This window comes from Cyrtonyx montezumae, unplaced genomic scaffold (assembly GCF_038088225.1).
Source record: "Cyrtonyx montezumae isolate F1298 unplaced genomic scaffold, pur_monq_1.0 scaffold_21, whole genome shotgun sequence".
NCBI classification, from domain to species: domain Eukaryota; kingdom Metazoa; phylum Chordata; class Aves; order Galliformes; family Odontophoridae; genus Cyrtonyx; species Cyrtonyx montezumae.
Genome location: NW_027071948.1, coordinates 4269055 through 4294086, shown reverse-complemented (window position 1 = coordinate 4294086; position 25032 = coordinate 4269055). Strand labels below are relative to the sequence as shown.

The 25032-nt window shown below is 47.6% G+C and overlaps 1 protein-coding gene across 1 annotated transcript in view; it reads right to left on the bottom strand.

The window, feature by feature from the left end:
• The window catches only part of PAX7 (paired box 7), an 87258-nt gene that overhangs the window by 22247 nt on the left and 39979 nt on the right, over window positions 1-25032 (bottom strand). The window contains exons 6-8 of the mRNA XM_065738115.1: window positions 21328-21527; window positions 9432-9597; window positions 8726-8925 (exon numbers count right to left, since the gene is read on the bottom strand). Coding sequence (XP_065594187.1) covers window positions 8726-8925; window positions 9432-9597; window positions 21328-21527 — 566 coding nt within the window. The remainder of the gene's footprint in view (window positions 1-8725; window positions 8926-9431; window positions 9598-21327; window positions 21528-25032) is intronic.

Here is a 25032-nt window from a genome sequence, read left to right as displayed (position 1 = left end):
ATCCCTAAAAGGATTGGTTATTGTCAGATAGTGTATGGGGCTTTCTCTCTGCCCCCCAGCCCCTCGCAGGGAATGCAGGCATTTCCCTCTGGTTGGGATTGAGCTGAATGATGTCCTGGTCACCTACAGATGTGCTGGGCTTTCTCTGAAACCATAATTAGTGGCAGCAGCAGGGTGAGGCAGTGGGGTAACGCAGCACGAAGGAGGGAACGGGAAAAAAAAAGAGGGTTTAGAAAGGAAGAGAAGGGGAAAGGAATGGAAAGGGAGACGGGAAATGTGATAAAGCTCAGGCAGGCGCTCCCTGCTCGCGCTGCTCTCTGCGCAGCTCTTCTGGTTTAAAGTGACTCCGCTTCTTATGGAAGCGGAGAGGCGGTATTAAAAAAAAAAAAGGAGGAAAAAAAAAAAAGGAGAGGGAAAAAAAAAAAAAAACAAGACACAGAGAGCTTCCTTATCTCATGGAGACAGTTGTCAGGAATCACTTTGACTGAGTCGTTTTGTCTCCATGCTTTTTTTCGCTGTCAAGCAGGCCTCAGGACATGGATCAAAGGAGAGGCGCCGAGCGCTCGCTGCAACTTCTGATCCCTTCTCGGTACAGACGCGAGTGGCAGACAGCTCTCCTCCACATCAAATGGCAGGAGAGGAGCGGGAGGAAGAAGGGAAGGGAGAGGGGGAAGAGAAGCTGGGAGAGAGGCAGAGAGGAGGCAGCGAGGGGCTCTGTGCCATTTCGAAGCTCAAGGACACGCAGACGGACGGACAGCAGCGGCCTCTGCTTTCCTCATTCCTTCCCCATTGGGAGCGTCCCCCTCCCAGCATCCTTCTCAAAGTTTTCCTCTTCCTACGGTTCTCCCGCATTGCCCACGATCCCCTTTCAGGTACTTATTCCCTGAAATAAGATCCCCCTCATCTCCAAACTGGATAGGCTTAAGGGCTGACTCCGGCTTACCGCGGCGAGCTAAGACCCTCCACACCTTTGATCAATTCCCCGCTCGCCCACCCCAGACCCTGCTAGGATTTCTGATCTCCAGCCCCCACTGTAAGTGGATCTGTCTGGGGGAGGCAGGGAGCAGCATCTTGCAGCACCCACGCATCTCCTCTTTGCCTCTGCAGGGAGGACATCCCTGGGTGGCACTCACCCTACAACCCAGTAGCACCCCATCAAGTATCTCCTGGCCTCTGTGCCTCCCACACGCTATAGGAGCACAACCCTATAGACCATCCTGCTCAAGCACAGCCATACACTGCTCCCTCCTCCACGCGTGGTGCATCAGGATCCAGCAAGCTGATGCAATGCCCAAATTCTCATCTCACACTAAAGACTGGCGCAGCATCCCTTCAGTGCACCTCTCCCTCGTGAGTCCCTCCTGATGCTTCGGGGTGTAACGTACATGGCTCATCTCAGCAGCCCCAAAAGATGCACCAGGGATGGGGATGCAGCCTCAGGGCCCCCTCTGCCCTCCCAGCCCCTGGGAATCCCACTTGCAACCTGCACCCACATGCTATCAGCAGTCCCAGCAGCTAGTTGCCTTTGGGAAGCGAGCAAGCGTGGGTTCCCCTTTCAAAGCACACTCATTAGGGCTAGGAAAGCTGGAGGTCATGGACCCACAAACTGTTCCACCTCCTCATAGTTTTGCTGTTCTCCCACACCCCCTGAATTTAATATACTTTCCACAATCCCTCTTCATGGAAAAAAAGAGGGGGCATGTTGGGCTTCGTGCCTGACCCACTGCTGTAGGTTTTCCCTACGATAGATGGCTTTTCACAGCCGGGGCACAGCTGGAGCACAGCTGTTACCCCGTTGCCAGGCTTTAACAGGCACACACAATGCACGGGCACACACACTGGTGTGCACACACGGGTATTGATGCCCTTGTGCACACAGGCGTGCAAGGCTGTGAGTCCTGCCTCTGTGTCCTAACAATTCCTTTTGTTGCATTCCTGCCGTTTAAGCCTCCCCTCTATTTTGCATCCCATGTCCCAGTGCTGCCTTTCCCTGCTGTTTTCCCTCAGTTCCATTGGCAGCAGCCAAGCCCTTGCCTGTGAATGCCAGAGGTCGCTCTGACCTGCCCATCACCAGGCTGGATGCCGTATTAATTGCTAATCTCTCCTTTTCTCTATCTGCTCTGCCTGACTTGTCTCGAGTTCCCTTATTCATTAGAAGTGGGGAAAATGCTGCACTTGAATTCTCCCAGTCTGTGGCACCTTCACACCTCCCTGTGTTTCTTCCTCCTGTTGGTCTCATTGCTTTTTTTTTTCTTTATATTTCTTCTATTTAATCCTTATTCCCCTTTCTCCCCATTTTGTATATCTCTGATACATTGTGCAGTCCCATCCTGGACATCCCGAACTTACTGACGCTCCTCCCAAAATTCCAAGGCTCGGGAAGCAACGGTTTGCTCCAAAATCAGACTTTCTCACATGTTAAAATCTCAGCAACGCACACAGAGCACAATCATTGGGGTAGAAATCACACTGCTAGGAACAAACACGATCAGTGCTACTCAGAGAACTGGAGTAGGGGTTAACAAGGTGCTGCTTAGTTTCTAATGAGTTTCCAATGGGATCTGAAGAGGAAAGAAAAAGGAAGAAAGCAAGGAAACCCACAAAAGGTGATCTTGCACCCTTAGCAGGGGCTAAGAGTACACTTTCTTGCAGGCACGGGGGAAAAGTGAGGGACCGTGGTTAGCCCAGCTCCAGTTATGAGCCCAACAGGTATAAAGTGTGAGGGAAAGGAGGGAAGGCAGTTCTGCTGCACGGGGAAGATGTGCAGAAAGCATTCTGGATCCCGCTCCTGTGCTCACAAGAACAAAGTTGTAAGGAATCAGGCCAAAAAAAAAAAAAAAAAAGGAAAAGAAAAAGAAAAATACATCTCTGTTTTCACATGAGAACAATGTTCTGTTCTCCCCTTTTGCCGCCGCTCGGAGCAGAGGCGTCTAATTGACAAGAGCAGATGGGCTCTGTTTGGTTAAATAGGGGAAAATAAATAAATAAAAAATGAAACTTTAGTGGAGAAAGCGCCAGCTTTCCCGGGACACATACATATATTAAATGCTGGGAGAGATGGAGCTGCATTTGACACCAGGCAAGGGAAAATGCCAGCATGGTCTCAACAGAGCCAGCTTCTCCCTGGAGAAGGACGCGGGTTGGAGCGTGTGTACCTCCTAAAATCCTGTGTGCAGCTTGCTGTAAGGATGAAAACCCCTTCATGAGGAAGAAATGAGGTCTAAGGGGCAGCTGGGTTGCAAAGGAGGGATGGTGGCCAACTTTGGATGGGGGAAAAATTCATTTTAGGGATCCAGAACCTCCTAGAGAGATGGGGAATGTGGAAGAGGCATTGTATGGGGAACAGGGCAAAGAGGACACAGTGAACAAATGGAATGGAAGAGGAAGGAGAGGAGAGAGGGAAAGGAGAAGGGAAAAGGAAGGAATGGAAACACTGAATGGAGAAAGGGAATGGAGAAAGAAGGTAGAGGAAACCAGGAGGGAAGGTTCAAAAAGCCCTCGTGTGGGGTGGCACCCAAGAGCATCAGAGGTTAAAGAATATGAGAAGGACATGTTCCTGCACCAAGATAAGCCGTAAAAATGAATCCTTATCCGTCCAAAACCAACCCTGTAAAATTCGAGTGAGAGAAGGGTCTCCTTTCAGGGAAACGGGGAATCCTTAATGCTTCCTCCCTCAGCAACTGTAATGCCAGGATGTTCCCAATCTGCTTTGAGGGATGGAAAGATTAAGAATAATAAAAAAATTGCAATAAAATATGTGTGAACGAGGGGGTAATTGTGGACAAATGCAGCATTCAAATTCATTTTTCAGCTCTTTTACACACCATTTCAATCTTATTTTCTGCTTGTTAATGAGATCTTGTTGGTTGGGGTGGGCACGGCTGCCCAGTATCGCTTGGGTAATTGCACATAATTTTCTCTCTACTAGTGATTTGCATCAGATTTTTTTTTCCTAATTCTTTGCTATTTAAACCCCCTCCTCCCTTCCCCCCTCCTCCCCCCCCACTCCAAATCTCACCCTCTCCTCCCCCCTCTTTCTTCCCCTCCCCTTCTCCTGGCCCAGCAAGACTCATTTTGAATGCTTATTATAAGGCGCAGTGTCTCCAACAAAAAAAAAATAATAATAAAAAAGAAAAAAAATTGGAAAAAAAATAATAAAGAAGAGGAACCAGACAGAAAGGATCCATGTCACTGCAGGAAGGAGCCAGACACTGCAATGCCTGCTCCCCTCTCGCCAGCTAACATCGTGTCCTTCCCTATTGCCAGGTTTCCCCTCCTAAAAAGAACCAGGCTGCAGCTGGCTCTTCTCACGCTTCTGCCAGGACAGCGTGCTCCTCATCCAGATGATCTCTAATCCCACCCCAGTGGGGCTGAGGAAAGCATTACCCTGGGCAGTGGGAAGAGCCGGAGCCCTGGGATGATGCTGGGAAATACAGCACTTGGAGGTAGGCTAAGGAGAGCCCTGAGTTTAGAGGGAAAACCTGTGGTCAGAGCCTGTGGCTTCAAGGCTCCCTCCAGGAATAGTGATAAACGTGAAGTCGTAAAACCTAATTCCAAAAACTTGGTTGGGAACCTTTGGTTTCCAGCCACAGCCACACTGACTGTGCTGGCTCCGCTGTCGTTACGTTGGAAATGAACCTGCTTCGTGGAGCAAAAAAAAGCCACCGAAAGCCCTCCGAAAATTAAAGCAACAAATATGAGATGATGAACAAGTTTCTCTTGGCTCTTTGCATTTCTGGAGTTGTCTTAATCACTGGGCAATGCTGTGGGTTTGTTGAAAGATCCAAAGCTCTCAGAAATAACATGCAATGAAAGCATAGGGAGCGCCTGGCTCTTAACTCTGCCTTAATACATTCTCCAGATAGACAGGAGCCATTTGCAATATAAACCAACGGTCTTTTGCTTTTGGACAATCCCTCACAAGACCCCAACGTGCCACAGTGGATGATGAAACACATTTGAAATACAGGCCTGGAGCTAAAGACTTCTGGAAGCAGAAATCTTAGGAGGTGAAGCAGTAAACAGAAACCTTCCGAAGACATGAAGACATTTTAAAAGGCAGAAGAGATGTGCTGGAAGGAAAGCAGCTCAGAATACAATACAATACAATAATTCTTTGCCATTTGAAAAGTACACAGGGAACCTCCCATCGTCACAAAGGCTCACTCAGACGTGACCTTTAATTTTCTCTTTACATTGACTTGTAAGGTACTCATCAACTCGATTTCCTTCCACTTCCCACACTACATAGAATCATTAAAATCGTAAAAGACCACTAAGATTATCTGGTCCAACCATACACCTTTTCTGAAAGACCATCAGAGAAATGCTCAACTGGACTTAACTGGGCTCATACTGAGTCTACCATTACATTGACTGTGACAAACCTCACACCAGCCACAGTGAGAGGTGATTCTCAGACAGCAGAGGTCTGGACTTCAACAGAGATGGATGCAAAATGTGAAGCAGGACATGGCTAAGGATATCCTGGTACCTGGCATTGCAATAATTTGGGTTGATATGCGTTCCTAGACAAATGGGAAATCATTTATCCATGGAATAAAAATGAGATGAAAGTGTTTAAGAGGTATTTATGAAATTCCTTAAGGAGGTGGGGCCCTCACTGTGGCCTTCCCCACTGCCCGGAGCAGCTTTCTGACAACCTGTGACTGCTGCAGCCCCTGGCAGATGTGGGGGGACACATCTGGCTGCAGCTATCCTGCCTGTGACTTTCGCTTTCTGAAACACTCAGATCAAAATCTTTCCTACAAAGGCTGTCCCAGCACGAAGCTATCCCAAATAACTGCTCGGGTTTCCCTGTGGACTTTTAGGAAGGTCTGGGATGGAGAATGGCATGTGGGATCGTGCTAGCTAGTGGTTTCATCGTGTGGGATACTTTGCACAACTGAGGCATTGTTCTTATATCATAGAACCACTGAGGTCAGAAGAAAGCACTGTCATCTAACCCAGCTATCAACCCAGCACTGCCATGCCCACTCTTAGAATCATTAAGGTTGGAAAAGACCCCCAAGGTCACCTAGTTCAATCATCAACTCATCACCACCATGCCTGCTAAAACACGTCCCTCAAATATCACCAGAGGATGAGGTAGCTGAAGACCAAACTACTCAGGTCTGGAACAGAGGCACGGCAGCCTCTAAACTGGGTCAACTGGATGCTGGGGAGCACCTTACAGATCCAGGAGCAGAGCAGGGACAAGGCACAAAGTTGTGAGTGCTGTGGGCTGGAAAACAAGTAAGAAATGTGGCCATTTCCCATGTGAAGTCTGGGTAAAACTCAGCAACGTCTGCCCTTTGTGTCAGGAGGGGAGGACCGAGTGTGGGGGGACCAAGCCTGCAGAGGCCAAACGTAATCCCCTTTTCTCTGTTGTGGGAATGGAAATGCCATGCTTCTCCTCTTGAATTTCAGCTGCCAGCACCGAGCCTGTCTGGTGGATTCTGGCTGGGACACCCAATCCCAGGGTAACTGGATAGTGCACCGAGCAAATGCTGGGAGCTCTCGAGCTGGCAGCCCCCACTGCCTTGTCTAAACTGCAAAGAAATCTCCCTCCTGCTGCTGCTGAGGGATGAAACCAGAGAACTGTCTGTTTGCAGCTCAGACAAACTGCCATCATTTTAAGTTTGCTGTTATTTTTTTTCTAGCTCTTGAATTCCCCCCTTCCCCGAGGTTGCTATTTACTGCTGTAGATGTCACAGACAGCGGCACAGGAGGATGGGAGCACCGAAGTTTTACCTGTAATTTGGTAATGAAAAGTTACGCAGAGCATCCTCTATTTACACACCTCACGATGTAAAAGAGGACACTCCTAACAGCTCCTTTTCGAGTGGGTAAGAGCATTTCTCGTGTCCTTCCACTAGGAACAGCAGAGAGCTTAGGAAGGCAGTGAGTTGGCAAGATCAGTAAATAGAAAGCAGTCATAAAATAACCTGGGTTAGCCTTACCACGCACAAAAGAAATGGAAGAATTTATATGCTGATATCTTGGCCCTCACATGATTAGAAGCGTTAGGAAAATGGGAATCTCCCCTTCTTGGGGGTGCAAAGCTCTCCTTTCTTTAGGACTGCAAGATAATGTATCCTCTCTTTCTCATACAAAGGGCTTATTGGCTCAGGGCTCTATCTTCCCCTACCCTGAGCCTGGGGGCAGGGTAATTTGGGATAAGGATAAGCACAGAAAAAGCATTGGTATGGTCATTTCAATGAGCCTCTGATTGAGCAGGCAGGACTAGCAAGTAGATGATGAAGCTACAGAAATGGAAATTGCATGATGGACTTGTATACATCTAGTGCCTGTGCAGCTTATTGCGTGGATCTTACCCCCAACTTCTTTTTTTTTGCTGCTAAACTACACCTGTGATAATAGGAATCAACTGTGTGCCCTGGACTAGCTAACCTGCCTTTGAAGTCCATACTGTATGCTCATCTCCCAAGCCTTGTGCTATTAGAAACCTCGTGTCAGAAAGATGTCTCCTTATTTCCCCCACAAAATTACACAGTTTGAGGCAATATTCAGCCCCATACCAGTCACACTTCTACATTTTCTATCTTATGACCGTTCAAAGATAGAAGTAGGATTCTCATACTGTTTCAGAGAAGCTGCAAAATTTCCCTCTTTCCATTGGCACTCTATGTTTGTTTTCACACTCGAGAGATCACAAGTTATTGGACCTTAAAATCTATCTACCTCTGTGATGTCCCCATTTATTGGACCCCTCTCTAAACAGTTGTAGCCTTTTCATTTCAGATGCCTGCCTAATTTCTCCCAGTAGTTTCAAATTATTTTGTGCTTCCTGCCTTAAATAGTGTTACTGGTCACTCCGAAATAACTGCTACAGGGCACTTCACGAGTCTCCATAGATCAAAACTGATTGAGACCAAAAGTGAAATACATTTGGCACTCTCCCCAGGGACAGCAGACACTGCATAGATACAAGTCGCTGTTGTTGATGCTTAGTGTACAGTATCTGCTTTATTGCATTTAAAAGGAAACGTGTTTGGAAAATAGATTGCATCGAGTAAACGAAAGACCTCTGCCTAATGAGGTGACAAAAAATTAGAATTCTTATCCCAGATGGATTAAGCAGGGGAGTGTATTCTCAGCTGGTGCAAATCCTGGCATCTCCACTGACTTCAGCAGAGCCCAGGAACAGAAGCCTCATCCCATGACACACACACAGCACAAGCCCTTCTCTCTGCTCTCTCCAGACCTGCTGCTGGTGGAGGATGTAACCTCCATACTGCTGAGGCTTATTTCTCTGCTACACACAGTATACAGTGCCACACATGCAACTGGAAGTAACAGGACAGAGTCAGGAGGAAGCCTTTGGAAGGCAGCTGGGACTGGGCAGGGCTCTGTTTGGACCTTGGGCAGGGTAAAAAGTGACCGAGTAAAGTAATTTCTGCCCTAGAAATCTTTCTGGAGCACAGAGAAGGCAATCACCAATGCTCTAGGTCCTGAGTGATGTCCTGAGTGTGGTAACTAACAGGATGCAAATGCTCTGGCAGTACAGAGCTGAGCTCAGGATCAAGATACTGCTGATAAAAAAAATAACTAATTGCTTTAACTAGGCTGCCTCCAAGAATTCATGACAATAACTCCCTTGTTAACTATAATTCATTGTGATAGCCTGAAGCCTGCCTCTCATTGGATCTGGACCAGCCAAATGCTCTCAGCCAAAGAAAGAGAATGGAAACGGGTCACATACCTGTGGAGAGAGGCCATTGCTAACAGGATTCATGTGGTTGGCAGGAGCTGCAGCATTCATGAAGCTGTCCGAGTAGCTGGAGAAGCTGTGTCGGGCCCCATAGGCAGAGCTGGAGTCAGCTGCAGCAGCAGCAGCAAGCCCTCCCTGGTGCATGGTGGATGGTGGCAAGGGCTGGGGTCTGTGCACGGTGCTGCCCCCATCTGCAAAGAGGTGATTATAAAATCACAACATGGCTTGGGTTGGACGGGACCCTACATCCCATCTGGTTCCAACCTCCTGCTGTGGGCAGGGTTGCCACTTATTAGACCAGGTTGCCCAGGGCCACATCCAGCTTGGCTCATGTTGCTTGCTTTGGACTAATGGGCTCTTCACCCCAAAGCTGAATGGAACAGATGGGAGACACACTGGTGTAGCAGAAAGGACCACGAGACATTGAGTAGAGCAGATCCATCTGCTCTCCAGGGGAGGAGAAAGTAGTGTTTCCATTGGTGTGAGCCAAAAGCTGGCCTCTACAACAAAGGAAAACCATGTACCCATTACCAAGGTCTAAGAGGAATGTTACAAATCAGACATGACTGATGGGATGCTGCAGGGGCAATAAACAGAGAAGGAATGGGCAGTGGGATGAAGTAGGGCAAACTAGAGAAGGAATGGCCAACAGAACGACATTGGGCAAGACAAGTAGAGTGGGCAAATGCCTGCTTACCTTGGGAAATGGTGGTGGTTGGGTAGGTGGAGTCCGGCAGTTGGTATGGGGGCAGAGTTGGCATTCCTGTGGGTGGGAAGCCCCCTGGCAGCAGGTGGTTGAATGCTGCGAGTTGGTTTGCCCCTGCCTGCTTGCGCCATCTCGCTCGTCGGTTGCTGAACCACACCTGGGACAGGGAAGAAAAGAGTATGTGTGACTGGCCAAAAATGAAGTCAAGTTGGATGATGCCTTGATAATGCATCCAGTGGCAATCTGTCCTGAGATATAGCACCGGACAAAGACAGGTTCAAGTTGCTGTCTGGCATTGACTTTCAGGGTATTTGTCTCCATTTCTTAGTCTCTTTTCTCTCAAATTACAGTACTACCACTGCCCTGTCTCCTGGGTAAAGATACGTGCATTTAATACTGTGAAAGATATCCTTAAGAGCGCAGGAGGGTTCTATCAGCAGTAGGGTGAGAAGGAGAGGAATAATTTAGCTTGTGTATTCCCAGACAGTCCATACCAAATAGATGCACTGCTACCACCTGGCCATTCTGCCTCGTTATCTGACAACTATGTGAATTATGCTGAAGGATTAAGTACCATAATAGCAACACGGCTGCACTGTTAGGAGGGATAAATAGACAGATTAGCATCATGGTTTCTATGTTAGACAAGCTAAATAGATAGAACCAGACCGGAGGGAATACAAGGTTTTCTTAGCTCCTCTGTACTGCAGCAAATCACTGTTGTCTGTATGCTAAGACATGCTCTCCTTGCAAGAGGCATTGCAGTGTGCTCTAGCATTGTACTGCAGCCAATTTAAATCTCTTTGCATTAAAACAGATGCAGTATTAATGCATGTGCCAAGCTGGGCTCATGTTTCCTACAGTGCTAGTTTACCTGTAAGACACGAGGGGACATTTTACTGAATTTATGTCTGCACTGATGTGTTTTATCATGGGCAATCTCCCTTCTGGAGAGTGGGAAGTGCTTCTCAGGCTGTCTCTTGGGCTTGGTTTACTTTTTTTTAATCAGAGAGGCTCTCAGGACCGACCCCTGTTTGGGGTTCAGAAGTATGTGGATAAGCTTTCAAGCCAGATGAGAATGCAGCTGCTGGACTTTGTGAGGCCTAAAGGGCTAGGAAACACGATTAAATTTCACAGCAACAAGAAAAAATGGAGCAAAAATCAAGAGTGTAAAGCATTCAGGGGGAAAAAAATCCTCCATGGGGCTTCCAAGCTGCTCAGTGTCAGGTCAGAAGCTGGGGTTACAAGGGGCTGAGGCACTGCCATCCAAACTGTCCCCACGTCTTGTGAACCAAAACAAAACTCTCTTCCCTAAATACAATGGAATCTGAGTCCAACGCTCCCTTCTCTCTTTGGAGGAGCTCTCTGAAATGTATGCAGTGCTGATGTCAGGTCCTTGGCACCCGATGTGCTTCTTTACAGACCTGTCCCTGCTGCACTGCCTGGAGCAGCATAACCTCCCAACACCTTCCAAAAGCGTGACAGAAATAGGTCAGCTCACATCCGATCTGCATTGATCCACAGAGTCCATGCAGGTCAGAATCTCTGTGTTCATTTTTGGCACCCAAAGTCGCTAGCAAAATCTGGGACAGAGTTAAGGAGAGAGAAATGAATGACCATCAAGGCCCGTAGCACTTTCGAGTTCTTTTCATACAGTCCAACCCACGACACAGTTTCTAGGAGCAGTGAGCTGCACAAATAACCTTTTGTTTTCATGGTCATACGAAGTGGATGGTCCTGCCCTTTTCTCTCAAAACAGGTATGTGTTAATTCATGCTCGTTAAGGACACTCAGCTTGGCTGCTCCTCTCCTCTTTCACATTTAACGCCACTGACACATCCTGGACAGGAGCACAAGGAGATGTGTGTTCCTCACAAGGAAGAACTCCCACTCCAAAAATATCTCAGTGCTTAGGACATCACATACAATTCAAACAACCAGGGAGAATACATTGCCAAGCAGCTATGAATCCAGGAATCAGGAGTGAAAGAGAAACGTTAAGTCATAGTATCACAGAATGCTTTGAGTTGGAAGGGACCCTAAAGGCTGCCTGGTCCAACCCTATTGCAGTGAGCAGGGACACCCACAGCCCCATCAGAGCTCAGAGCCCTATCCAGCCTGACCTTGGGTGTCTGCAGGGATGAACATCCACCATCTCTCTTGGCAACCTGTGCCAGTACCTCACCACCTTTAGAGTAGTCCAGGAATATAAAACCTTTGGGGAGGTTTGGGCCATGTTTCATTACATCGCATGAGGTTAGTGCTGTCTGTGCACCAACACTCCTCTTCACACGAAGTGAGAGTGCAAAAATGTGCATGGCTTCTCTTACTTTGCTTCTCCAAAGCAAAGGGTGTATAGCTGATTTACTTCATATTTATTTTATTGTAAAGGGAGATAATATGATTGACCAGCTGCTTCTACACCCAAGTCACAAAGGCCTTTTCAGGGCTATTCTTGGGGGTGCCCTTCAGCTTACAATTCATATGGGCTTGGGAAGGAAGGCTACTTTCACGGCTTTGGACTATAACTAGAGAAAAAATTGTCTCCTAATTATGCTACAGGCTCCTCCTGTGACCTTGGAAAAGCTTTACCTTTCCAATTTGAAGTCAGAAGAAATACTTCACATAATGTCGGTCCTTACACAACCCATGCATCAGGTCATCGTTTCCACAGTGAGGGTAAACCCTATATTTTCATAGAATCATTTAGATTGGAAAGACTACTAAATTCATCCAGTCCAACCATCAGCCCGTTTTCTCACATTTTATTCCATTTCAGCAATCAATCACCTGAGATAGAGGCTGTAATTAACTCCCAGAATACAGCACACCCAGCAAGGTGAGAACCCCGTCTCAGCCAGAGCATCACAGAAAAACAAATCATAAATAATGATAGTAAATACACATGCAAGCAAATGAGATTCACAACTACACGCCGTAGTGCTTCCCAGTAGAGCCTGGACTCTCCAGCCACAAATACAGTGAAACCTTCCACAAAGAAATTGATAGGATTTATCTTCCCGTGCAGAGGAAGGGACATTTCATGGCCCAAACAGGTTGATTCTGCCCCTTATTTATAACCCCCAGAAAAAAAAAGGCAGATACATTCCAGCTAATGACGTTAGCAATTCTTTCCCTTCCCCCGCCTTAAAGGTGGCTCAGGCCTTTATGCTTATAAATCATTTTATTGGTAGTTAAAATACAGAGGCTAGAGCATCTAACTGTAACGCGAGGCGCACTTCAAAGGGAACCTGCTTTCATTGCACAACAGTTAAGGTTTTATCAGCCACTAAAGATTCCCCCTGCCAGAGGATCCTGTTACACCATGGTAAGCCCGGGGTGAAGGCTACGGCTGCTAAAAGCAGACTGCTGGGAAGGAGCTGAGGAAGAGGAAGAAGTTCTGGCACTGCTGGAGCAAAATTGCATGGCCAAAGTTTTGTGCTGGGACAACGGTAGGCAGTGCTTGCAAGAAGGGATGTGCAAAGGACCCACCAACAGGAAAACTGGGCCTGCAGAAATCTGAGTGTTTGTAAAAAGATGAGTTATTCGGGATTGCCACTCTGAGCATAGCAGAGATGCTGTGCTGTTCAGTACTGCATGTGGGGCTTTTGTCCCTGTGAGCTGTCTTCCAAAGAATGCATTGTATGGACAAGAGGTGCCTTATAGAAAATGCATTATCGCAGAACCAAAGCATCATTTGAGTTGGAAGGGATCCTTAAAGGCTGCCTGGTCCAATGGCAATGAGCAGGGACACCCACAGCCCCATCAGGAGCTCAGAGCCCTGTTCCCTGACCTTGGGTGTCTGCTCCACCTCTCTGGGCAACTTGTGCCAGTGCCTCACCGCCCTTAGAGTAAAAAACTTCTTCCTTACATCTGATGAGAACTCTATGACAAGAGCAGAACTGCTCGTTGCACCATTGTACAGCAAGCAAGGATGCTGCTCTGAGGTCCGTGACCACCACCTATTTTTTACAGAGCATCTCCTCCAGCATCCCCTACACAGATGGCAGAGGGAGGCACAGCAAGGCTATGAAACCTCTCCAACCCCTCACTGTCAGCTGATTTTGGAAGAGCCCATCCTTCCCACCAGCTTGGGTTTGGGGCAAAGGTTAGCACTGCTTCTTATTTAACCCAAATGCTTGTACCCAGCCCTTTCCAAGTGTCCCAGGCACTTGTTCTCAAGCAGAGAACAGCAGAGAAGGGTTGCAGAGACAGCTGCCTGCCAGGATGGGGCTGGACTGAATTATCCCCGCAGCCGCTGAGATATGGGTCAGCTCCCACAATTTGTCAGACAAGGAGAGGAAAGGAAGGTCAAAAAGAGCCTCCTGTGGGAAAGAAATCCTGTTGTTTTCCTGCTCGGCCTAATCAGGTCTTGATGTTGGAGAAAGATGGATGGGATAAATGAGCTCATAAATGGAAACAGGGATGGAAAAGCCAAGGCATGCCCTTGGCTCTCCAGCAGGAATGGAAGAGATGCAGCATGTGTTGCAGAAACCAGGTGGCAAAGAATCTCACAACCCTTGCACTCTTAACAAATTCCACCAAAATCAGACGAGGGCCCTGCGCAGGTTGCATGGAGGCTTTGCAGATTGAGTTTTCCTCCAAACCAAGGCAGATCCCCGCAGTGCTTTGCCTGGTCTGCACCAGCCCTGAGCATTAGGGACACACGAGCATCGTTGAGGCAGCTGTGATAATTCCTTATGGAGCTGAGGGGATATAAGCAACACGGCACAGATTTATCACGTGGGTTTTATCCGTGCATGTGGGGACACAGCTGTACATAGTGACACTTTGGTTCAGTGCCCAAAATGCTGAGCCTCTGTCACTGGTGGGTGATACGGTTAAGATAGATCTTAAACAAGGTTAGTGGAGCAGAACAAATGGTTCCTCACAAATGAGATTATCCAACGAATTTAGCCTATATTTCTCCTGGCACATCCCTGCTTCTGAAGGTGTTGGATATTTGTAACATTCTTATGAAGAGTTGGAGCCATTTCTGGTACGTGGATTCATTATTATTATTATTTTAAAACCACTTTTGATTAAACAAACCACCGTTGGCAGTGTCTGATTACAACTTGTGGCTTCACATCTCCAAACCCAAACCTCCCTGGCGACAGTGCTCTTCCACATGTTGCCAAGCCAGATACACTTTGGTCCACCTTGGTTGGGCTGGAAATTTGGTGAGAATGGTTCATCTTGTGAATCCTCTCGGAAGCCCGTTTGTTTTTCACACAATGGGACAGACACTGTGCTGCTGTAAATCAGCACGGCTGCACCCACTCCCACTTCGACCAGCTGCGTGCGTGGTGTCACACAGGGTGGTCTCATCTGAGGAGCTGGGACCCAGTTCATTGCTTTGGCCTCTGGGCCCTCTTTCCTTTGTAAGAAAAAGTAAATCGTTGCCACACTGCTGAGGTGATCCCTTGTTCAGCTTGAGACTGGAGCAGACCAACAAACACAGCACACGGCGAACCAGCAAAGCCTGGAACTGACTTTTCTTAATGTCAACACCAACATTCATGAGTTTGGTGGGGCTTTTTTTTTTCCTTTGTACATGCTCCCTGCCCCACGCCCTCCTGTAAAATGATGCAGCTCGTCCTGAAGTTTGCATTCATTCCTGTTGATTTCCAGCCGTGTTTTGCTAGAAGGGCTATGGGATTAGGTTTATCATCTTCATCTCCAGTAAATTTCATACTTAATAGAATAGTGCTGACTTTCTCCAGCAAGATGCCCTTAGGCTTACACAGCTGGGACTTTGTCCCCCGTCACTGGGACATTTCTATTTCCAAGGGTGCTGGTAACTGTAATTCTACTACGAATACCAAAAGTGCTGATGGTTTCCTAAGCAAACCCTTAGATACAGGCAGAGGACGTGCTTGCAATTTCAAGTGCTTTTGCAAAATTTAGGTGGAAAAAGACTTGCCACTGCAGTTTGGATCCCTGCAAATCTACTTCCCCATTTGTTTTTGTACTTTCTGAGTGTTTTTTTTTTTTGGAGGATATTAGCTGGGGGAAGAGTGCTTTTAGTTACTGTTTTTTTTTCTAAGCGCAATTCTGTTTTTTAATTCTGGATGGGGAGATGTGAAAGAAGAGCAGCAATGCTGGGAAGTGAGCGAGAGGAAAGAGATGCTACAAGATCGTCACCAATCTCTGCCTTATTACCAGCATCCCTCTGCAGCTTTAGACAATGAGCATCCAGACCCCACGCTGCTCCTCAGCTGCATCCAGCCTTGCTGGCTTTACCTTATTTAAGCCGGATCAGCACACTGCCCTCGCCCTGACTTTGCTGGGAGCTTGGCACTGCACTGCTGTACCCTCACCATGCCTGGACACCTCCGTGGTTCTCACGGCCTGGCTGCACAGTGCCAGGGGCTGCTCGCTGCCCAGCTGGATGCTCCGGTGTGCGAGGGCACGGCTGGCCCTGTGCCGTGGAAAATGAGCGTGCCAAGCTCAGCTCTGCCAAGGAGAGCCCAAGCTCCCAGCTCCGCGGCACTGCACCAGTGCCAAAACCACGGGGCAGCTGTTGTGTCATAACCTCCTCGCAGCTCTCTTCAAGAAGTGTAAATGAGTGGGACCCTCAGGAAGAAAGAAAACATTCTCAGCTGACCCTGAAGGGAGGAGGATTGCTTCAAAAGAGCCAGTTTGGACACATCTCAAAGGGTTTGGGAAGCAAAACACCAGGCAAACAGCATCAGGCTCCCACCACTTTGCATCACTCCAGCTCATGTTCAGAGCTGGGAGAGCTGCCTGTCACCACCCCATCCCTCCATCCATCACCTCTGCCTTCAGAAAGCAAAGCGTGGTCCTCTGACCACAGCTGGCAGGAGAGCACCCCACTAGCACAGAGCAGAGAGATTTGAGAAGTTGTTGGGAAATCACAGAGCCACAGAATGGTTGTGTTGGAAGGGACCTTAAAGCCCAACCAATTCCAACCCTGTGCCACGAGCTGGGTGCCCCCTACCAGCCCAGACTGCTCCATCCAACCTGACCTTGGGCACCTCCAGGGATGGGAATCCCACAGCTCTCTGGGTCACCTGGAAACTAGACCACAGAAAGCTACTACAAAAACAAGGGAACGGTGTTTCTCAGCTCCTTCGACCCTGAGAACAGAACTACTTCGTACAAAGTCTTGAGCAAAATGGAATGGATATTTTTTTCTGGTGCTCCATTTGGCATGTCGGAGCCGTCGCAGTATGATCTAGAGTATGGCTGTTTGTTTACTACCGTTTGAAATGGTGTCATAAAATACAGATTATGTGAGTAGCCTAGAAATGCACCAAGATTTCAGAGGCAGAGTTGCTCTGAGCCTTTTTATTAAATGAAACATCTATTTTCTCCCAGGCAGAAATCACAATGGGATCCATCATAAAAATGATCAATAAAGCACTGGGTTGCGACTCTTGCTCTCTCGTTTAATTTTGTTATTGAAATAACTGTTTCTCAGTGCACGGAATTTCCTGGGGATTAACAACAGACATCAACATCACAACAAACTCAACCCTTCTGATTTAATTCTGGGTGCTGGCACAGGTTACCCAAGAGAGGTGGTGGTGCCCCATCCTTGGAGAACACCAAAGTCAGGCTGGATGGGGCTCTGAGCACTGATGGAGTCTGTGGGTATTCCTGTGCATTGCAGGGGGGTTGGACCAGATGGCCTTTAGGGTCTCTTCCAACTCAAACTATGATTCCATGACTCTATCATTCCATGAACTGGGATTAACAGACTTGCTTGTGGCACGCCTGCTTGTCCCCAGCTGCTGTGGTATGACTATCTGAATCACTTGAAGGCGATGCTGAGAAGCAAAACTTTTTTTTTTGGGGGGGGGGTGAGGGGGGATGATTTTGGTGGGTTTCTGAGAAAGGATTTTGAGATCACCCTTTGGAACCCATCGTGTCTGACTCATCATAGCACCAGGGTGAAGGGAAAGGGGCTGTTTGCGTGGGAACCTGTGCACCAAGATCTCCATTTCCAACATACAAATTTCTAAATGGCCTTGGACCGTGTGTGGGGCTGACTGGGGGGCATTCACCTTTTTTGTTGATGCTGTTCTGATCCCAAAGTGAAATAAGCACTGCTGTTTGTCTGGAATTTGCCTTAAAAGCACAACACCTTCGGGCAAACAGACCCAACAAATGGGATCATCCGAGAGAGGGATTAGGTTCAACTCTGTCGACCCATGACTGATGTACTGGGTGTCTCTTTGGGCACTGTCACCTGCATTGCCTTGAGAAGTCATTTCCACACCTGGATAAGGATTTCTGACTAAACTATTCTCCCTCTGAAAATAAAAATAAAAATAAAAATGCTGTACTGACAAAGCTGAGGCCACAAGAAAAGGGCTGTTCTGAAAATTGTCCCTTCTCTAGAAATACTGTGGAGAAAAGTTTCGAACTATCAGAGAATCCCATTCAGGTTGGTTGGTTTGGTTGTCTTTTCTTTCTTTTTCCCCATATAAAACATTGTCGTCACCAGTTATATAATTGCAAAAACTGGTGTAAAACCCCAAAATACTCTGCAGATCAAAACCAAAGCTGCCATTAAATTCACTAAGTGAACTCCTTAGCTGATGGGCTTAGCTTTAGAAATCCATGAACGCTTGGCATTCAGCAGCTTGTTTGCTGGTAGGGTGGAAACAGGAGCTTGCAGATGGGCAATTAGTGTGGGCACATGAGTCAAGACATCGCCTTGCACAAAAACAAGTGGGAATTTCCACTGGTGGCCTCGTTTGGCACAAATCTGGGACTAAAATCCCACTCTTGCGGAAATCCATGGCTGTGTTTCCCCTGTCTACACTGAATTTGGGATTAACCTTTGAATGGCTCATGCCCTATGGCGTGTTGTAGCTTGAAGCACTGGAATCCCACATCCCAACCACACAGACGCTGTATTGACCCCGCTAAAACATTGCTAACCCTGCCGTGATCTTCCTAGCAGATGAGAAACTGGAGCTTGGGAGCGCTCCCCCTCCACCTCCTCTTGTTGTTCGGCTTGGGAATTTTATTAGCTGTCAACGTGTCAAACTTCCACTTAGCTGGACAGCTGCATGACCAGCCGGACTCGAAGGTCTGCCAATAAAGTTTAACAGAGCTATCAGCTTTTCACGTGGAGGAGATTACACTACAGGAGCACTCAGGTATCAGAGAGAGTGAATGAGAGCTAGGCAAGCTCATCTTTCATATGGTAAAGGAAAGGAAAGAAGTGGGGAGAAACATGGACAACCCTGCTTATTTTTGTCCAGTGCTGATGCTACGATTAGCTCACGGGATCCCATGCAGAAGTGTTCATATACAGTTAGAAAGCCTGATGGCAGCTCTACTTTAGAACTGTGTTGGGTTGGAAAAGACCTCTAAGATGATCTAGTCCTAATGTACTTTCCATATATTGTCCTCCCGTGTTACACAACCTCACAAAACGTTCTTGGGGACAAAGTCTGCCTGAGGGTGCACGGCTCTTAACACCCAGAACCCCTATTCTCAGCTAGTCCTACTGCTATTACAGTTCTCTCAAATCCAAAGTGCAATTTCTTAACCTTAAAAACTCTTCCCAAACAGGGCTAAGACTACAAGGTGGTAGAAGATTTCCCTGCTGGACGTTTGCATGTGTGTGTGCGTGTGTGTGGCTTTTCTTCCCCCCACAAGAACTTGATTGACTAATGTTTGTAGGTCCCGAGAGCCAGTAAAAGATCTGCTCTGATATCCAGAAAATTTTACAAGGGGCGGCAGGCTTAAAAGTGGTGGGAAGAAGCTGAGCCTGCCAGGATGTCGGAATGAGAAAGCCATCAGGAATGTGCCTCAGAGAACAGCTGCTACTAGAGCCCTGGCAGGAACCTCCACGCAAGCTGCCTGGGAGCAAGCAGGGGGATTCGGAGATCACAGCTTGAAACAAGGGAAAGGTTCCCCTTATTTATTTATTTAGCTTTCCCTTTCTCTGCTTTCGCCTCCCTCCCTTCTCCCAGCCTTGTCACGGTGAGGTCAGAACCTCTTGGAAAAGGGAGAACCTGCTGCTGGTTTTTGCAGTCCCTGGTACTTTTGGGCCTTTCCCTTCCTCTCCATCACAGCTCATGCAATGCAGATGTGCCTCATTAAGACATTCCCTACACTCCATTCTCCCTTATAATGCCCTTAGAAAAAAAGTCTGTTTATACATATATATATATATATATTTCCCTGTTAATATCCTACATCAATCTACACAAGGAAAAGTACTTAGGAGCAGAATATGAAGAACATAAATGGGGGAAATCACATCCTACAGCCTTTGGTAGCTTAGCCCCTAAGTGAGCCACTTTTCTTAGGCTCCATCTATTTGTAGCCCTGTATGTCTAGCAAATTATCACTACTCCTGTTGAAAACTTAGATAAGGGTTTTTTTGGCTGGAGTTGGTTCATTAGATTTCCTCTTTGCTGGCTCTGTCAAAGCAGACCCCTGGATGCTGGATTTGGGAAAGCCAGGACCCCTCAAGAGGATGCTGGAAGGTGAGAAGGCTGCAGCGCTGATGGGAAAAGTCCTTAAGCTGTGAAGGTGTGCACGGGGTGGGGGCAAACATCCCTGTCCAGACAGCCTGGGGCAAGCTTGTGGCAATCACACGAAGCTCACTGTCCACAGAGCAAAAATAAAAGCCTGTTCTGTGTTGGAGGGGCTGGTTAACGGGCCGTATCCTTGCCACACGCCCGCAGTGCTCTCTCTCTGCTCTCCCAGTGCCCGCAATTCAGCTCTGGTTGCACACACAGCCCCTGGTGCTCAGCCTGAAACCTAATCGCACGGCCGCGCAGAGCTCGGACTGCTGGGGTCTCCATTTCACTTCTCTAACCCAGCAAAATCCCCAGACCCTCCCCCTTCCCTTCCCTTTCCCCAAGGGACCCTATTATACCCCCCGATCTGTTCACACTCCTTATCCCTCTGCGTGTTTGCACACACTGCTGACCCAGCCTTTATCTGGAAGACATAAGGGTCTCTGTGTGGAGTTCCCACAAGGGCTATTAATCGTGTAGATGTCAGAGTCCCCCGGCCCCAAACCCTCCCTTCCTGCTCCTCCCCTCTTCTTCCCTCCCCCCGCCCTTTTTGTGCTCTCTGGAGATCGGGGTCGGGGGGGGGGGAAAGAAAGTTTGATGAAAATTCACACACGCATCTTGCAAACTTCGCAAAATATGATCTGCTCCCCTGGGCAAGGTTGGTAAATGGTGAGATTTCTCCTCCAGCACCGAGTACAAACACACACATACTGCTTCCTCCTGGGCAGAGGGAAGAATTTCCTCACGCAGCAGAGAGCTGAGAGCCTTGCCAAGAGGGGGAAGGTTTGGCTCCTCATCCCAACCTGGATGGAAATCCTGCAGCTGGTACCTCTGCAAGAAGCCAAACCCCAAAGCCACATAGCTGTGAACCCACGGGAATGCAGGAATCTGCACAACTGGGTTTTAGCCTCACATTCTCATGCATGATGCTCCGGAGAAGAGGTCCATCCACATTTCTACCTTCCATCCCCAGCGCTAGCTTCTCTCTCCCTGAGAGAAATGAGAAGCAGTGTGCATGGGAACTGTTGAATCATGGCATGAGGTGAAGGCAGTTCATCTGTGTGACCATAAGGGGTGGAATCTGACTCCACCTCTCTAGACCCCATTTAAAGGCTGACCACCACTGGGGAAGGATCTCTTGTTGGAGATCCCTCCTTTGTGGAGTTTTTCCCTGAGAGCCTCAATCCTTAGAGATGGGTGAGCATTTCTCTTTCTGTTAATTGTCTCTTTTCCATCCTGATAATCTTTTTAATTACGCCATCTATAAAATACGCTGGCTAACAATGCCATTTGGTATTATTCATTTTGTTAACTTCGCCCCTTACACAGTGCCACCATACTCATCCTCCACACACCAGGATTCTGGATCCTACCTGAACACGGGCTTCAGTGAGCTTGGTTCTCTGTGCCAGCTCCTCTCGGGTGTAGATGTCTGGGTAGTGGGTCCTCTCAAAGGCCTTCTCCAGCTCCTCCAACTGCTCAGCAGTGAAAGTGGTCCGGCTGCGGCGCTGCTTCCTCTTCAAAGGCAGGTCTGGTTCAGATTCGACATCAGAGCCTTCATCCAGCCTGTTTCCTGGGTGGGTAAGAGATGGAGAATGATGCTGAACAAGAGATAAGGAGGAAGGCTATAGAGTACACTGGGAAATCAACCCCAGTTCTACAGTGATGGCGTCCATCAAAACAAACGTAGGCCATGATGATGCCTCTCAGCCTCTTCTTTTCTAGGCTGAGCAAACCCAAGGGAATTCAGCCACTTCTCTTATGTCTTCCCCTCTAGATCCTAATTCTGTGGGGTTTTTTCCCCCTTTAAATTATGCTTTTCATAGTCTCTTTGGGGACACATGTAAATAAAGACCAACGAGCAATGGCTGACTGATCTAAAACTTGACATACCCATCAGTTTTTTACCTCTACCACTGTTTCCTTCCATTATCTTTCCCCCCCACCATAAAAAGCCAATCTGTCAACATGAGAACCATTTGTACAAAGGAATGCTTCACAGCCTACAGCGCTTACAGTGTGAGACCTCCCAGTTGTTGACTTAAGCTACCTCAAGGAATTTCCATTTTTGGTTTGAAGGGATTGCATTTAAGTGTTGCACATCTAGAGATGGAAAAGCATTTCCATCTCTGCTTCATCTCTGAGTTGGGCTGCCAAGTTCACAGAGGTCATCTTATCATAGGTTCATAGGTTCATGTTCTCTTACTTTGTGGATTTCAGTGGTCATTTTGCACACAAACTCCTAGAACATGAATACAGCATCAAAGCCCTTCACCAAGCTCTACCTTCCATTGTCCTGGATCTCTGTCTTTCCTTTCTTGCACCCCAGGCCCCATCTTTCCCCTCCTCAATCTCTTTGCTTTTTTTCTCTCCTCCATAGTAGAGCTGGAATAAGCAAGTCTCGTTCTGTTCTTTTTTCCTTTCTCTTTCACTTGGAAATAAAGTAGAAGGCACAGATTTTCACCAGATTTTCAGCCAGATCCATTGGATTTCACATGGAATGCACTGCCAACAGCATTACCAATGTCTCTGGCATTTGCTAGAAGCTTTTCATGGAGCAAAGCTTGGGTTTCAAAGCTGTGCACCTGAGGATCCAAGTTATCGACTTGGATGCATGGAAAAACTCAGCTGGGACAAAACTTTGCCATTGGAACAGTGAAAAATGTGTCACTAGAGAAAGAATATGAAGCACAGAGCTCTTTGGCTAAGTGAGAGATTTGGCCTCTGTCACTTTTCTCTTCCCTCTGATGAAAAAAATTTAATTAATCATGCTTTTGTTCTTGCCATGCAACATTGCTACCTTTCAGAATCCCTGCACAGACTTGGGGCTGAAAGCTAGACTGTCCCAAACCACCATGCTCATGGAGAAATATCTCCTCCTTTAGGTAAATCTTTGCTAATTTAGGATTAGAAACAGGATCTACATATGCTTGCCTTGACAAAGAATTTCCCTAAGGTTTGCAGTCTCTTTTTGTTCAGTTCCTGCACTATCGTCACCCAAAATCTGCCTTTCTTCTTTTCAGAGCTGGGAATGGCAGCTGTGCCCTCCCAACAGCTGCTCCGCTTGGAGGAGTAGGAGGCAAACATCCCAACGGAGCTCACTTGTTTATACTGAGAAGATCACAAAATGCCATCTCGTCCTGCTTGCTGCAGCACAAAAATGCTTTTATGTCTCAGGGCTCGGAGGTGAGGACACAGCGTTAGAGCTGAGCTAACTCCAGTTGTGTAACTAAACCAGCTTTCTGGTAGCATCCGTTTTCAGGATAGGCCTGGAATCTCGAGTGTTGTGAAAGGACCATCTGTACTTGAGAGTAGCAGCCCCACACATCTGCACCCCAGATGATCTGGGGCAGGTAGAAGCACATCTGGACCTTGGAGAACTGTGATGTGCAAAAGCACATCTGGAAACCTGCGGCACATGGCAGAGTTCTTCACACTGATCATTTAAGTCACTGGCTTTTATTGGTTTAATTAGTATTTTTTCTTGAAAATTGATATTTAAAAAAAGAGGACAGAAGAGTGTTTTGGCTGAGAACATGACAGGGTTTCCTTCAGAGAGAAGGAAAATATCGCAGCACAGTATTTGTCTTGGTGTATCTACTACTTTCTTGACACGGCTGCTTACATAGCACACAGCAAGGCTGGGATCCAGCATCTCCCCAGGTGAGGGAAGTCCTGATCCCTGATTTACCCTAAGGATTTGAGAAAGGAAAACCAGTTGTCACCAGTAACAATCAGTCCTATTCACAGCAGCACTGGTGACCGTGCTGGCCATCACCCTGGCTACAGGGCTAGAAAGAGAGAGAGCCAAAACTTGCCACATAAATCGATGTAATACTCTCTATCCACGAGACTCCAAGCAGCCCCCAGCTGGCATTATCTCCATTTCACAGCCGTGGCAGGGATGGAGGAAGTCACCCACCTACGGTCACCCCGTGAGTCAGGAGCAAAGCTGGGAAAAGAAGCCGCAGCTCCTCGTGCCAAGTGCAAGGCTCCACAGCCCGACTACAAAGATGAAACCAAGAGAGCAAGAAAAATCCCAGGGCACGCCTGGAACCAGCTGGTCTCAGTACGATTGCAGCTGCTGCTGTCAGACACAGATTCACTAAATAATAGAGAAAGTCGTTTGGCTGAGATAGGCTGCAATACGAGCCTGTTACTTAGAGCATCCCCTGATATCAGGGACTGTCCCTTACCTGCCTAACACACAACTTGAGGACCAGACAGGTCTTTTCCACTCCTAAATCGCTGAAATGTGATGGAGAAACCATGAAGTTTCTGCACAGTGAGAAGCTTCCCAGATCTGCAGGAGTAACTCAAGGAAACCTCTATTTGCCAGGCAAATCCAGGGGATCCATCCAATATCTGAGCACTTCATTTCTTGCCCCACATCCCCATGGGAAACACAGATGCATGGCACTCCAACCAGTGAGAACAGATAGAGAAACCCAGTTTGCAGCCCCCAGCATAGTGGGGTATTGCTGGAGCATGTGCTGGCACCCTGTCAATAAAATGATAGAGAAGTACCTGGCAGCAGCTTCCTACTGGTCACTAATGGTGATGTCTGCTCACAGCTCTCTACTGGCTGAGAAAGAACAGAAGGGAGAAACAAACAGAGGGGAAAACTAAGAGAAAAATGTGCAGGTTGCAGGGCGCACTGATCCAGAATGGTTCTTTCTCTCTGTTGAAAGGAGTGTGGCCAGAGCCCCTGCGGAGGTATACCCACAGGATGATGGAGGACAGGTGAAATAAATGTGCCTGGGTTTGTCCTAGCTCCATTCTAGCAGGAAGAAATGTGTAAACTACAGCCCACAAACTCCACATTCCTGAAAAATGCTGCCTGTTCAGCTTGGAGTAGAGTATTAGCAGAGCTCTCTGGAGGGGTTTGAAAGGAACACAAGTAGACTGGGGCTGGAGGAGAGGAGTAAGGAAAAGCCTCCATAATTACAGGCTGGATTTGTCCTCCCTCTTTGGCTTTTCTATCCTCCCCCCTTCTCCTCTCCAGCTCCATTCACTGCTTCTGGGCGCCTCTTAGCCCTAGAGTTAAATTAATCAACAGGATTAGGTGGAATCGGCCA